This window comes from Oncorhynchus clarkii, chromosome 21 (genome assembly GCF_045791955.1).
Source record: "Oncorhynchus clarkii lewisi isolate Uvic-CL-2024 chromosome 21, UVic_Ocla_1.0, whole genome shotgun sequence".
Taxonomy (NCBI): Eukaryota; Metazoa; Chordata; class Actinopteri; order Salmoniformes; family Salmonidae; genus Oncorhynchus; species Oncorhynchus clarkii.
In genome coordinates, this window is record NC_092167.1 from 6169287 (window position 1) to 6182730 (window position 13444).

Genomic DNA, 13444 nt, shown 5'->3' on the forward strand with positions numbered 1-13444 from the left:
TTTGTACAGATGAACGTGGTACCTTCAGGCATTTGGAAATTGCTCCCAAGGATGAACCAGACTAGTGGAGGTCTACAATTTTTTTTCTGAGGTCTGATTTCTTTTGATTTTCCCATGATGTCAATTAAAGAGGCACTGAGTTTGAAGGTAGGACTTGAAATACATCCACAAGAACACCTCCAATTAAATCAAATTATGTCAGTTAGCCTATCAGAAGCTTCTAAAGCCATGACTTCATTTTCTGGAATTTTCCAAGCTGTTTAAAGGCACAGTCAACTTAGTTTATGTAAACTTCTGACCCACTGGAATTGTGATACAGTGAATTATAAGTGAAATAATCTGTCTGTAAACAATTGTTTGAAAAATTGCACAAAGTAGATGTCCTAACCGACTTGCCAAAACTGTAGTTTGTTAACAAGAAATTTGTGGAGTGGTTGAAAACCTAGTTTTAATGTCTCCAACCTAAGTGTATGTAAACTTCCGACTTCAACTGCATGTACACACAGGTAGGGATAAAGTGACTAGGCAACAGGAAAGATAATAAACAGTAACAGCAGCGTATGTGAGGAGTCAATAGAGTTAGTGCCAAAAGGGTCAGTGCAGATTTGGTTAAATATTTTTATGGCTTTGGGGGTGGATGCTGTTCAGCGTCCTGTTGGTTCCAGACTTGGTATCTCTTGTTGTGCGGTAACAGAGAGAACAGTCTATAACTTGGGTGGCTGGAGTCTTTGACCATTTTTAGGGCCTTCCTCTGACACCGCCTGGTATAGAGGTCCAGAATGGCATGGAGCTCGGCCCCAGTGATGTCCTGGGCCATACGCACTATCCTCTGTAGCGCTTTGCGGTCGGATGTCAAGCAGTTGCCATACTAGGCGGTGATGCAGCCAGTCAAGATGCTCTCAAGGGTGCAGCTGTCAAACCTTTTGAGGATCTGAGGGCCCATGCCAAATCTTGGTACACTTAAAACCAGAACAATGTATAAATAGTTCACCACGCTTGTTTGCTTTGAATTTCTTCTGTGTAATGTCTTCATGAACACACTCTAGAATTTTAAAGTGTTATTCACCTGTCCCCATGGGATAACCTTTTGAAGAACCCTTTTTGGTTCCAGGTAGAACCCTTTTGGTTTCCATGTAGAACCCTTTTCACAGAGAGTTCTACCTGGAACCCAAAAGGGTTCTTTAAATGGTTATCCTATGGGGACAGCCAAAATACCCTTTTGGAACCCATTTTTCTAAGAGTGCAGTAATGCAATATTATAATTATTTAGGGAACATAATGCAACAGACTTGTGCATTGTGATTGAATTTGTGCTTTAGGGTTATATCGTCTCGAGACAATTAATCTTTACTTTTGTAAAAGTCAAGTAACTGAATTTTCTTTCGTGCAACGCAACCATGTTCTTTTGTTTTGTTCTTTGTGGAAAGACGAAAGGAAACGATGGTGTGTGTTCCATGATTAATTGTCTGAGTCAGGGGATCAGCATTCAGACTCATCTCTAACCATGATACTGCAGTATTTCCAGGTTTCTGAACACTTGGACCAAAATAGAGTCTTGTTTTTGCAGGCTGATATCTAAGACGAGGATTGCAGGGTCGTTCCATGAGTACCGTTTGCATCACTTTCATACTATTGGTTTAAATTGTGCACCAATATTGAATTTTAAAAGCTTGTTATGTTATATGATCTTATCCTTAATCTCAGGAGGAAGCTGAGAGAACAGAAGTGGTGTTGTTGGTGAGTTTGGTTCAACCTAGGTGTGATCAAGGTCCTATTTCTATTGGCTTTCATCCCCAGACAAACACATCTGGTCTATTTGCAGTTTCCATTAGCACGTGTTGTTGGGGTGAGTCAGTTGTGTTATTATCATCAAGGTCATGTTAATGTGTTGGATATGTTTACGTTATTGAACTGGATCTTAGTTAGAGTTGGATCAAAGCACTGTTGCTACACAGCCCCTCAAACTCACCTCTGGACCTCCAAGACAGTTCTGCCTCATTGTTCCACTGTCCCCTGTAACCAGGGACTGATTTAGACCTGGGACACCAGGTGTGTGCAATTAGTTATTAGGTAGAACAGAAAAGCAGCAGGCTCCAGACCTCAGGGTCAGCGTGGAGTTACCCCTGATCTACAGTATATAGCTCTGAATGATCTGTTTTCCTTCACAAACTGTTGAAGTCCCTGTATAACATATAACCTCTTTTTGAAGAGAATGAAAGGCTGCCTTGCTCGGTGTTTACACTGGACTACCTGTTCAATGAGTCTTCACCTACAATGATGCAGACCATCAGATGCTTTTTTTAAGAGTTCAAATTCATCTCTCTCATACGTAGAGAAACCTGTTGTTTTGGCTGTGCAGCCCCCTGTTCCTTCCTGCCACTGCAGTCAGCGCTCCAGAGCTTTGCACAAAGCAGTTACTTTTCATTAGCATTTCTATATTAGTCTCTTCTCCTCCAAGCATTGTCCTCAGTGTCCATCCTGCACCTTTGCCTCTCTCAATAACCTCCACCCACATAGGATACACACACACACACACACACACACACACACACACACACACACACACACACAGCTGGTGCCCACACACCCCTGTCTTAATAGAAAGAGCAATCTCCATGTCCATCTCTCTCTTTCTCTCTCTCTCACACACACACACACACACACACACACACACACACACACACACACACACACACACACACACACACACACTGCTTGTGAGCAGTGTTTGCTCAGTTGATTGGAGGACTGTGTCACTCAGCCTCCCTGTGTTTGTCTAAGCCAATGGGGTCTCAGCTTATCTTCAGCCACTTAGTTTGGCTTTAATGGGGACAAGGCAGGATACTGAGGACATGGAGATGAGGCAGGGTACTGGGGACATGGAGACGAGGCAGGGTACTGGGAACATGGAGACGAGGCAGGGTACTGGGGACATGGAGACGAGGCAGGGTACTGGGAACATGGAGACGAGGCAGGGTACTGGGGACATGGAGACGAGGCAGGATACTGGGAACATGGAGACGAGGCAGGGTACTGGGGACATGGAGACGAGGCAGGGTACTGGGAACATGGTGACAAGGCAGGGTACTGGGAACATGGAGACGAGGCAGGGTACTGGGGACATTGAGACGAGGCAGGGTACTGGGAACATGGAGACGAGGCAGGGTACTGGGGACATGGAGACGAGGCAGGGTACTGGGAACATGGAGACGAGGCAGGGTACTGGGGACATGGAGACGAGGCAGGGTACTGGGGACATGGAGACGAGGCAGGGTACTGGGGACATGGAGACGAGGCAGGGTACTGGGGACATGGAGACGAGGCAGGGTACTGGGGACATGGAGACGAGGCAGGGTACTGGGGACATGGAGACGAGGCAGGGTACTGGGAACATGGAGACGAGGCAGGGTACTGGGAACATGGAGACGAGGCAGGGTACTGGGGACATGGAGACGAGGCAGGGTACCAAGGACATGAGATGAGGCAGGATACTGAGTTAATGGGGACGAGGCAAGATACTGAGTTAATTGGGACGAGGCAGGGTACTGGAGACATGGAGACGAGGCAGGGTACTGGGTACATGGAGACGAGGCAGGGTACTGGGTACATGGAGACGAGGCAGGGTACTGGGGACATGGAGACGAGGCAGGGTACTGGGGACATGGAGACGAGGCAGGGTACTGGGGACATCTCATGTGATGTGACTCCCAAATAAGTCAACATGTGACTTTGTCAGAATGTGCATAACGTAGATACAGAGCTTTGAGTATTTCTATGATTTAGAGTATTTAGTTTCTGTTTCTAGTTTTTTAAGAATCAAATCAGAGTTTAAAACTTGTATAGTCTTGAATCTGTAGGAAATATCTCCACTAAGGACCTCTGTCAACAGGGGATATTGGCCTGCGTTGCTCAGCTGCAGTTTCAACTACTTCCTTCCTCACTCTGTCAGTGTGTGTTTGGGTCTTTGAGTGGGCTTGCCGTCCTGCCTGCGTACGTGCTCTCGTCCGTACGACCTTCACAAGGGCTGAGGGAGTAACTGGGGAGCTGGCCCTGACTAGAGCCAATCGATCGCTAGCCCTCACCACCCCTCTTCCACTCAGCAGTCTCTCTCCCAACACACACCACAGTCCCCACCGCCTCATTGCCCAAATAGACTCACATATGAGTGACAGGGCCAATTTCTCTCTCCTTCCACTCCCCTCTAATTTATAGCCATTGATTTACACCTGGTGGTCTGAATGCTCTTTATACACACACACACACACACACACACACACACACACACACACACACACACACACACACACACACACACACACACACACACACACACACACACACACACACACACACACACAGCTCCTTTGTATGGATCACAATGCAGACACAGACTTGGTGTCTCAGCACATGGATTGAAGGACTGAAGGGACTTTCTGAAGGACTGTAGAAGGTCTTCAGATGTGTAGCACAGTGTCCCAAACCTCTCCTTGAGTTTTCACTGCTGTTCCTCCTATTTGATGTATTCCAGTCCAATCTCACCTGATTCAACTGATCAATCCCTTCATTAGTTGAATTACGTGTGTTAGTTCTGGATTACATCAACTCATTGTGTCTGGTTCTCTTTGGGTCTCCTTCGTCCTAGTTTTCCCTGGTTCTCTTTAGTTCTCTTTCGTCTTAGTTCTTCCTAGTTCTATTTAGTTCTCCTTCGTCCTAGTTCTCCCTGGTTCTCTTTAGTTCTCTTTTATCTTAGTTCTTCCTGGTTCTCTTTAGTTCTCCTTCGTCCTAGTTCTCCCTGGTTCTCTTTAGTTCTCTTTCGTCTTAGTCACCCTGGTTCTCTTTAGTTCTCCTTCGTCCTAGTTCTCCCTGGTTCTCTTTAGTTCTCTTTCGTCTTAGTCACCCTGGTTCTCTTTAGTTCTCTTTCGTCCTAGTTCTCCCTGGTTCTCTTTAGTTCTCCTTCGTCCTAGTTCTCCCTGGTTCTCTTTAGTTCTCCTTCGTCCTAGTTCTTCCATATATTTATATGTATATATTCTTATTCCATTCCTTTACTTAGATGTGTTTGTATTAGGTAGTTGTTTTGATTTAGTTAGATTACATGTTAGATATTACTACGCTGTCGGAACTAGAAGCACATGCATTTCACTCCGCTCACAATAACATCTGCTAACCATGTGTATGTGACCAATACCATTTTGATTTGATTTGGTTCTCCTCCTGGTTCTTGTAATTGAGATCTGGCATATGTGGAATTGTCCTGGGTTCTCGAGGTGAGGTGTGGAATGGTCCTGGGTTCTCGGGAAGAGGTGTGGAATGGTCCTGGGTTCTCGAGGTGAGGTGTGGAATGGTCCTGGGTTCTCGGGAAGAGGTGTGGAATGGTCCTGGGTTCTCGAGGTGAGGTGTGGAATGGTCCTGGGTTCTCGATAAGAGGTGTGGAATGGTCCTGGGTTCTCGGGAAGAGGTGTGGAATGGTCCTGGGTTCTCGGGAAGAGGTGTGGAATGGTCCTGGGTTCTCGAGATGAGGTGTGGAATGGTCCTGGGTTCTCGGGAAGAGGTGTGGAATGGTCCTGGGTTCTCGGGGAGAGGTGTGGAATGTCCTGGGTTCTCAAGATGAGGTGTGGAATGGTCCTGGGTTCTCGGGAAGAGGTGTGGAATGGTCCTGGGTTCTCGGGGAGAGGTGTGGAATGTCCTGGGTTCTCAAGATGAGGTGTGGAATGGTCCTGGGTTCTCTAGATGAGGTGTGGAATGGTCCTGGGTTCTCAAGATGAGGTGTGGAATGGTCCTGGGTTCTCAAGATGAGGTGTGGAATGGTCCTGGGTTCTCAAGATGAGGTGTGGAATGGTCCTGGGTACTCGAAGAGAGGTGTGGAATGGTCCTGGGTACTCGAAGAGAGGTGTGGAATGGTCCTGGGTTCTCAAGATGAGGTGTGGAATGGTCCTGGGTTCTCAAGATGAGGTGTGGAATGGTCCTGGGTCCTCTTGAAGAGGTGTGGAATGGTCCTGGGTTCTCGGGGAGAGGTGTGGAATGGTCCTGGGTTCTCGAGATGAGGTGTGGAATGGTCCTGGGTTCTCGAGATGAGGTGTGGAATGGTCCTGGGTTCTCGAGATGAGGTGTGGAATGGTCCTGGGTTCTCGGGGAGAGGTGTGGAATGGTCCTGGGTTCTCGAGATGAGGTGTGGAATGGTCCTGGGTTCTCGAGATGAGGTGTGGAATGGTCCTGGGTTCTCGAGATGAGGTGTGGAATGGTCCTGGGTTCTCGATAAGAGGTGTGGAATGGTCCTGGGTTCTCAAGATGAGGTGTGGAATGGTCCTGGGTTCTCAAGATGAGGTGTGGAATGGTCCTGGGTTCTCAAGATGAGGTGTGGAATGGTCCTGGGTTCTCAAGATGAGGTGTGGAATGGTCCTGGGTTCTCAAGATGAGGTGTGGAATGGTCCTGGGTTCTCAAGATGAGGTGTGGAATGGTCCTGGGTTCTCCAGATGAGGTGTGGAATGGTCCTGGGTTCTCGAGATGAGGTGTGGAATGGTCCTGGGTTCTCGGGGAGAGGTGTGGAATGGTCCTGGGTTCTCGAGATGAGGTGTGGAATGGTCCTGGGTTCTCGAGATGAGGTGTGGAATGGTCCTGGGTTCTCGAGATGAGGTGTGGAATGGTCCTGGGTTCTCGATAAGAGGTGTGGAATGGTCCTGGGTTCTCAAGATGAGGTGTGGAATGGTCCTGGGTTCTCAAGATGAGGTGTGGAATGGTCCTGGGTTCTCAAGATGAGGTGTGGAATGGTCCTGGGTTCTCAAGATGAGGTGTGGAATGGTCCTGGGTTCTCAAGATGAGGTGTGGAATGGTCCTGGGTACTCAAAGAGAGGTGTGGGAAACACTGCTGTGGTATTTTTTATATTTAGCTATAATGTAACGTGTGTGTGTGTGTGTGTGTGTGTGTGTGTGTGTGTGTGTGTGTGTGTGTGTGTGTGTTCGTTCAGGTGGATCTCCAGGCTCGGACCCCCAGGTGACCAATGAGAGCGTCCGCAGCAGGGACCAGATCCTCCAGACTCTGACTGACCTGTCCAGGGCCTTCCAGGACATCGCTGACCGCTGTCTGCTGGTCCTCCACCTGGAGGTCAGGTACGTACGGACATGGACTCTCCAGGATAAATACCCAGCCTGGGTCATGTTCATAATGACCTTTTCCTATTGGTCATGTTCATAATGACATTTTCCTATTGGTCATGTTCATAATGACCTTTTCCTATTGGTCATGTTCATAATGACCTTTTCCTATTGGTCATGTTCATAATGACCTTTTCCTATTGGTCATGTTCATAATGACCTTTTCCTATTGGTCATGTTCATAATGACCTTTTCCTATTGGTCATGTTCATAATGACCTTTTCCTATTGGTCATGTTCATAATGACCTTTTCCTATTGGTCATGTTCATAATGACATTTTCCTATTGGTCATGTTCATAATGACATTTTCCTATTGGTCATGTTCATAATGACCTTTTCCTATTGGTCATGTTCACAATGACCTTTTCCTATTGGTCATGTTCACAATGACCTTTTCCTATTGGTCATGTTCACAATGACCTTTTCCTATTGGTCATGTTCATAATGACCTTTTCCTGTTGGTCATGTTCACAATGACCTTCTCCTATTGGTCATGTTCACAATGACCTTTTCCTATTGGTCATGTTCACAATTACCTTTTCCTATTGGTCATGTTCACAATTACCTTTTCCTATTGGTCATGTTCACAATTACCTTTTCCTATTGGTCATGTTCACAAACACAACCGTGATTTCTAGAATCTTCCTCTCAATGGTTTCCCAGTGTTCTTCAGTCCTGGTCCTGAGTGGGGGCAGACTGAGTTAGCAGGCTGATGTTCTGTCAGACTACCATGTTGACTGTCAGACCTTGAATAGTTCCACCTATGAATTTGAGAGCGGTTACATTCGTTCAGCCCCATCCTTCAACTTTATAGCTCACCAAGTGGCAGGACTATCGTTTTTAATTTTACAACCCCTTTAGGTGTAAATATGTATATGAATATTTTTAGATAACATATTGAATTTAGGCTTTAGTACCATACCCCACATTGATAACACATTCATAAAACAATCATAAGGAATAAGGTTTTGAAGTGTCTGTCCTATATCTAGGAGATATAAGGAAGCTCAGGAAATATATATTATTTTTTTAAATACATATTTAACCCCTTTTATGGGGTAGGCACAACATCTGTTTCCTTCAGACTAGTTCGTGTGTAGCCCAAAATGTTCAGATACTACAAACAGAGGTTGGCAAATGGAAGGTCCCGACTTCAGACGAGTCCCCTGACACTTGTGGAGACCACCATCGTGTTTGGGATGTCTAAATGGTCTGACTAACACCACTCTAGCTCTGCCACCTTTCACTGCAGATGAGGAAGTGTGACAATGATGGTGGATTGAGACTCATCCAATAAAATAAAACAGATATCTCTAGCTTAAACTGATGGATTGTGATGGGATAAAAAATAAAACTGAGATGACTTAGATTGGTGCACCGGTGTGTCAGTCAACTGGAGGGGGTTAAACAAGTGCAAGACAATCTAATAATACATTCAGACCAATGTCTCCCTGCAGATCCAGTGAGTTCACCCATTAACGTCTAAAACAAGTGATCCTCCAACCAGACCCAGAAAACAACCAACTCTCTCTCCATCAACAGCCCCCATCTCCTCCTTCCTCTCCAACCAGACCCAGAAAACAACCACCTCTCTCTCCATCAACAGCCCCCATCTCCTCCTTCCTCTCTTTATCCCTCCATCTCCTCCTTCCTCTCTTTATCCCTCCATCACCTCCTTCCTCTCTTTATCCCTCCATCTCCTCCTTCCTCTCTTTATCCCTCCATCTCCTCCTTCCTCTCTTTATCCCTCCATCTCCTCCTTCCTCTCTTTATCCCTCCATCTCCTCCTTCCTCTCTTTATCCCTCCATCTCCTCCTTCCTCTCTTTATCCCTCCATCACCTCCTTCCTCTCTTTATCCCTCCATCTCCTCCTTCCTCTCTTTATCCCTCCATCTCCTCCTTCCTCTCTTTATCCCTCCATCACCTCCTTCCTCTCTTTATCCCTCCATCTCCTCCTTCCTCTCTTTATCCCTCCATCTCCTCCTTCCTCTCTTTATCCCTCCATCTCCTCCTTCCTCTCTTTATCCCTCCATCTCCTCCTTCTCTTTATCCCTCCATCTCCTCCTTCTCTTTATCCCTCCATCACCTCCTTCCTCTCTTTATCCCTCCATCTCCTCCTTCTCTTTATCCCTCCATCTCCTCCTTCTCTTTATCCCTCCGTCTCCTCCTTCCTCTCTTTATCCCTCATCACCTCCTTCCTCTCTTTATCCATCCGTCTCCTCCTTCCTCTCTTTATCCCTCCTTCACCTCCTTCCTCTCTTTATCCATCCATCTCCTCCTTCTCTTTATCCCTCCATCTCCTCCTTCCTCTCTTTATCCCTCCATCTCCTCCTTCTCGTTATCCCTCCATCTCCTCCTTCTGCTCTTTATCCCTCCATCTCCTCCTTCTCTTTATCCCTCCATCTCCTCCTTCTCTTTATCCCTCCATCACCTCCTTCCTCTCTTTATCCCTCCATCACCTCCTTCCTCTCTTTATCCCTCCATCTCCTCCTTCCTCTCTTTATCCCTCCATCACCTCCTTCTCTTTATCCCTCCATCACCTCCTTCTCTTTATCCCTCCATCACCTCCTTCCTCTCTTTATCCCTCCATCACCTCCTTCCTCTCTTTATCCCTCCATCACCTCCTTCCTCTCTTTATCCCTCCATCTCCTCCTTCCTCTCTTTATGCCTCCATCACCTCCTTCCTCTCTTTATCCCTCCATCTCCTCCTTCCTCTCTTTATCCCTCCATCACCTCCTTCTCTTTATCCCTCCATTTCCTCCTTCTCTTTATCCCTCCATCTCCTCCTTCTCTTTATCCCTCCATCTCCTCCTTCCTCTCTTTATCCCTCATCACCTCCTTCCTCTCTTTATCCATCCGTCTCCTCCTTCCTCTCTTTATCCCTCCTTCACCTCCTTCCTCTCTTTATCCCTCCATCTCCTCCTTCTCTTTATCCCTCCATCTCCTCCTTCCTCTCTTTATCCCTCCATCTCCTCCTTCTCGTTATCCCTCCATCTCCTCCTTCTGCTCTTTATCCCTCCATCTCCTCCTTCCTCTCTTTATCCCTCCATCACCTCCTTCCTCTCTTTATCCCTCCATCACCTCCTTCCTCTTTTTATCCCTCCATCCCTCATCATGGCTCTGAGATATTGTTTCTCTTCTGCAGTAATGTTTATGATCGCCCTGAAAAAAGAGAGGGGGCGAGAAACCCTCCCTGAGCTCTGCACTGCTCTCTACTACTCCACGCCTTATTGACTTTTACCCATCAACCACATTTCCCCCGACAGTAACGGTGGCAAATGATGCCATCAGGAAGAGGAGAGGAAGAGGAAGAAAGAGAGATGCAGAGAGGGAAGGAGTGTGAGAGGGGGTGGGAAAGGAAGGGAGAGAGAAGGAGAAAAAGAGAGAGAGCGAGAGGGTGTTGGTTTTTATGTCTCCACTCATGTTTTTAATAGCCACCGGGGCCGAAGATGGTTTTTGGGGGTTCTGATGAAGATGGTTTTTGGGGGTTCTGATGAAGATGGTTTTTGGGGGTTCTGATGAAGGTGGTCTTTGGGGGTTCTGATGAAGGTGTGAGCAGCCAGAGATCATGTATCAGTCAGGTGTTTAGGGAAACTAAGCACCCCCATGGTGGCTCTTGGATTAGAACGTCACGCTTGGACAAATGTGTTGAAAGACAGAGGTGGAGGGGAGACATTAGATTAAGTTACAGTAGACTGATATCTACATATAACAATATGTCCTGATAGTTACATGGTGGATGAATTCAGTCAAACATCCCAGTAGAGCTGAGCAATACATTTCCACTACCGCGTTTTCATTCTCCTTTTATATACTAGTTAATGGGACATCAAGCCTTTATATACTAGTTAATGGGACATCAGTCCTTTATATACTAGTTAATGGGACATCAATCCTTTATATACTAGTTAATGGGACATCGATCCTTTATATACTAGTTAATGGGACATCGATCCTTTATATACTAGTTAATGGGACATCAATCCTTTATATACTAGTTAATGGGACATCAATCCTTTATATACTAGTTAATGGGACATCAATCCTTTATATACTAGTTAATGGGACATCGATCCTTTATATACTAGTTAATGGGACATCAATCCTTTATATACTAGTTAATGGGACATCAATCTTTTATATACTAGTTAATGGAACATCAGTCCTTTATATACTAGTTAATGGGACATCAATCCTTTATATACTAGTTAATGGGACATCAATCCTTTATATACTAGTTAATGGGACATCAGTCCTTTATATACTAGTTAATGGGACATCAATACTTTATATACTAGTTAATGGGACATCAACCCTTTATATACTAGTTAATGGGACATCAATCCTTTATATACTAGTTAATGGAACATCAGTCCTTTATATACTAGTTAATGGGACATCAATCCTTTATATACTAGTTAATGGGACATCGATCCTTTATATACTAGTTAATGGGACATCGATCCTTTATATACTAGTTAATGGGACATCGATCCTTTATATACTAGTTAATGGGACATCGATCCTTTATATACTAGTTAATGGGACATCAATCCTTTATATACTAGTTAATGGGACATCAGTCCTTTATATACTAGTTAATGGAACATCAATCCTTTATATACTAGTTAATGGGACATCAATCCTTTATATACTAGTTAATGGGACATCGATCCTTTATATACTAGTTAATGGGACATCAGTCCTTTATATACTAGTTAATGGGACATCGATCCTTTATATACTAGTTAATGGGACATCGATCCTTTATATACTAGTTAATGGGACATCGATCCTTTATATACTAGTTAATGGGACATCAATCCTTTATATACTAGTTAATGGGACATCAATCCTTTATATACTAGTTAATGGGACATCAATCCTTTATATACTAGTTAATTGGACATCAGTCCTTTATATACTAGTTAATGGAACATCAGTCCTTTATATACTAGTTAATGGGACATCAATCCTTTATATACTAGTTAATGGAACATCAGTCCTTTATATACTAGTTAATGGGACATCAATTGTCCCATTTAACAATCACCCATATTAGCAAAGTTATTTCATTTCAAACTTCTCATTGGTCTAGAATAGGCTACTTATCATAATGAATGATATCAGCAAAATGCCTGCGATAAGTAACACTAGGCTGATTCCATCACCATCATGACTTCATCTACCTGTAGGGTTTGGTTGGACTAAACACACATCAACAATATTGTCTCTCTCCTCTTTTCATCTGTCTCTCCTCTCTCCTCATCTGTCTCTCCTCTCTCCTCATCTGTCTCTCCTCTCTCCTCATCTGTCTCTCCTCTCTCCTCCCCTCATGTCTCTCCTCTCTCCTCCCCTCATGTCTCTCCTCTCTCTTCCCCTCATCTATCTATCCTCTCTCCTCCCCTCATCTGTCTATCCTCTCTCCTCCCCTCATCTATCTATCCTCTCTCCTCCCCTCATCTGTCTATCCTCTCTCCTCCCCTCATCTGTCTATCCTCTCTCCTCCCCTCATCTATCTATCCTCTCTCCTCCACTCATCTATCTATCCTCTCTCCTCCCCTCATCTATCTATCCTCTCTCCTCCCCTCATCTATCTCTCCTCTCTCCTCCCCTCATCTATCTCTCCTCTCTCCTCCCCTCATCTATCTCTCCTCTCATCTATCTATCCTCTCTCCTCCCCTCATCTATCTATCCTCTCTCCTCCCCTCATCTATCTATCCTCTCTCCTCCCCTCCTCTATCGATCCTCTCTCCTCCCCTCGTCTGTCTATCCTCTCTCCTCCCCTCATCTGTCTATCCTCTCTCCTCCCCTATACTAGTTAATGGGACATCAATTGTCCCATTTAACAATCACCCATATAAGCAAAGTTATTTCATTTCAAACTTCTCATTGGTCTAGAATAGGCTACTTATCATAATGAATGATATCAGCAAAATGCCTGCGATAAGTAACACTAGGCTGATTCCATCACCATCATGACTTCATCTACCTGTAGGGTTTGGTTGGACTAAACACACATCAACAATATTGTCTCTCTCCTCTTTTCATCTGTCTCTCCTCTCTCCTCATCTGTCTCTCCTCTCTCCTCATCTGTCTCTCCTCTCTCCTCATCTGTCTCTCCTCTCTCCTCCCCTCATGTCTCTCCTCTCTCCTCCCCTCATGTCTCTCCTCTCTCTTCCCCTCATCTATCTATCCTCTCTCCTCCCCTCATCTGTCTATCCTCTCTCCTCCCCTCATCTGTCTATCCTCTCTCCTCCCCTCATCTGTCTATCCTCTCTCCTCCCCTCATC

The 13444-nt window shown here is 45.3% G+C and overlaps 1 protein-coding gene across 1 annotated transcript in view; it reads left to right on the top strand.

The window, feature by feature from the left end:
* LOC139378421 (exocyst complex component 4-like) overlaps positions 1-13444 on the top strand; it is a 247383-nt gene that overhangs the window by 210930 nt on the left and 23009 nt on the right. Inside the window, exon 15 of the mRNA XM_071120583.1 lies at positions 6964-7105. Coding sequence (XP_070976684.1) covers positions 6964-7105 — 142 coding nt within the window. The remainder of the gene's footprint in view (positions 1-6963; positions 7106-13444) is intronic.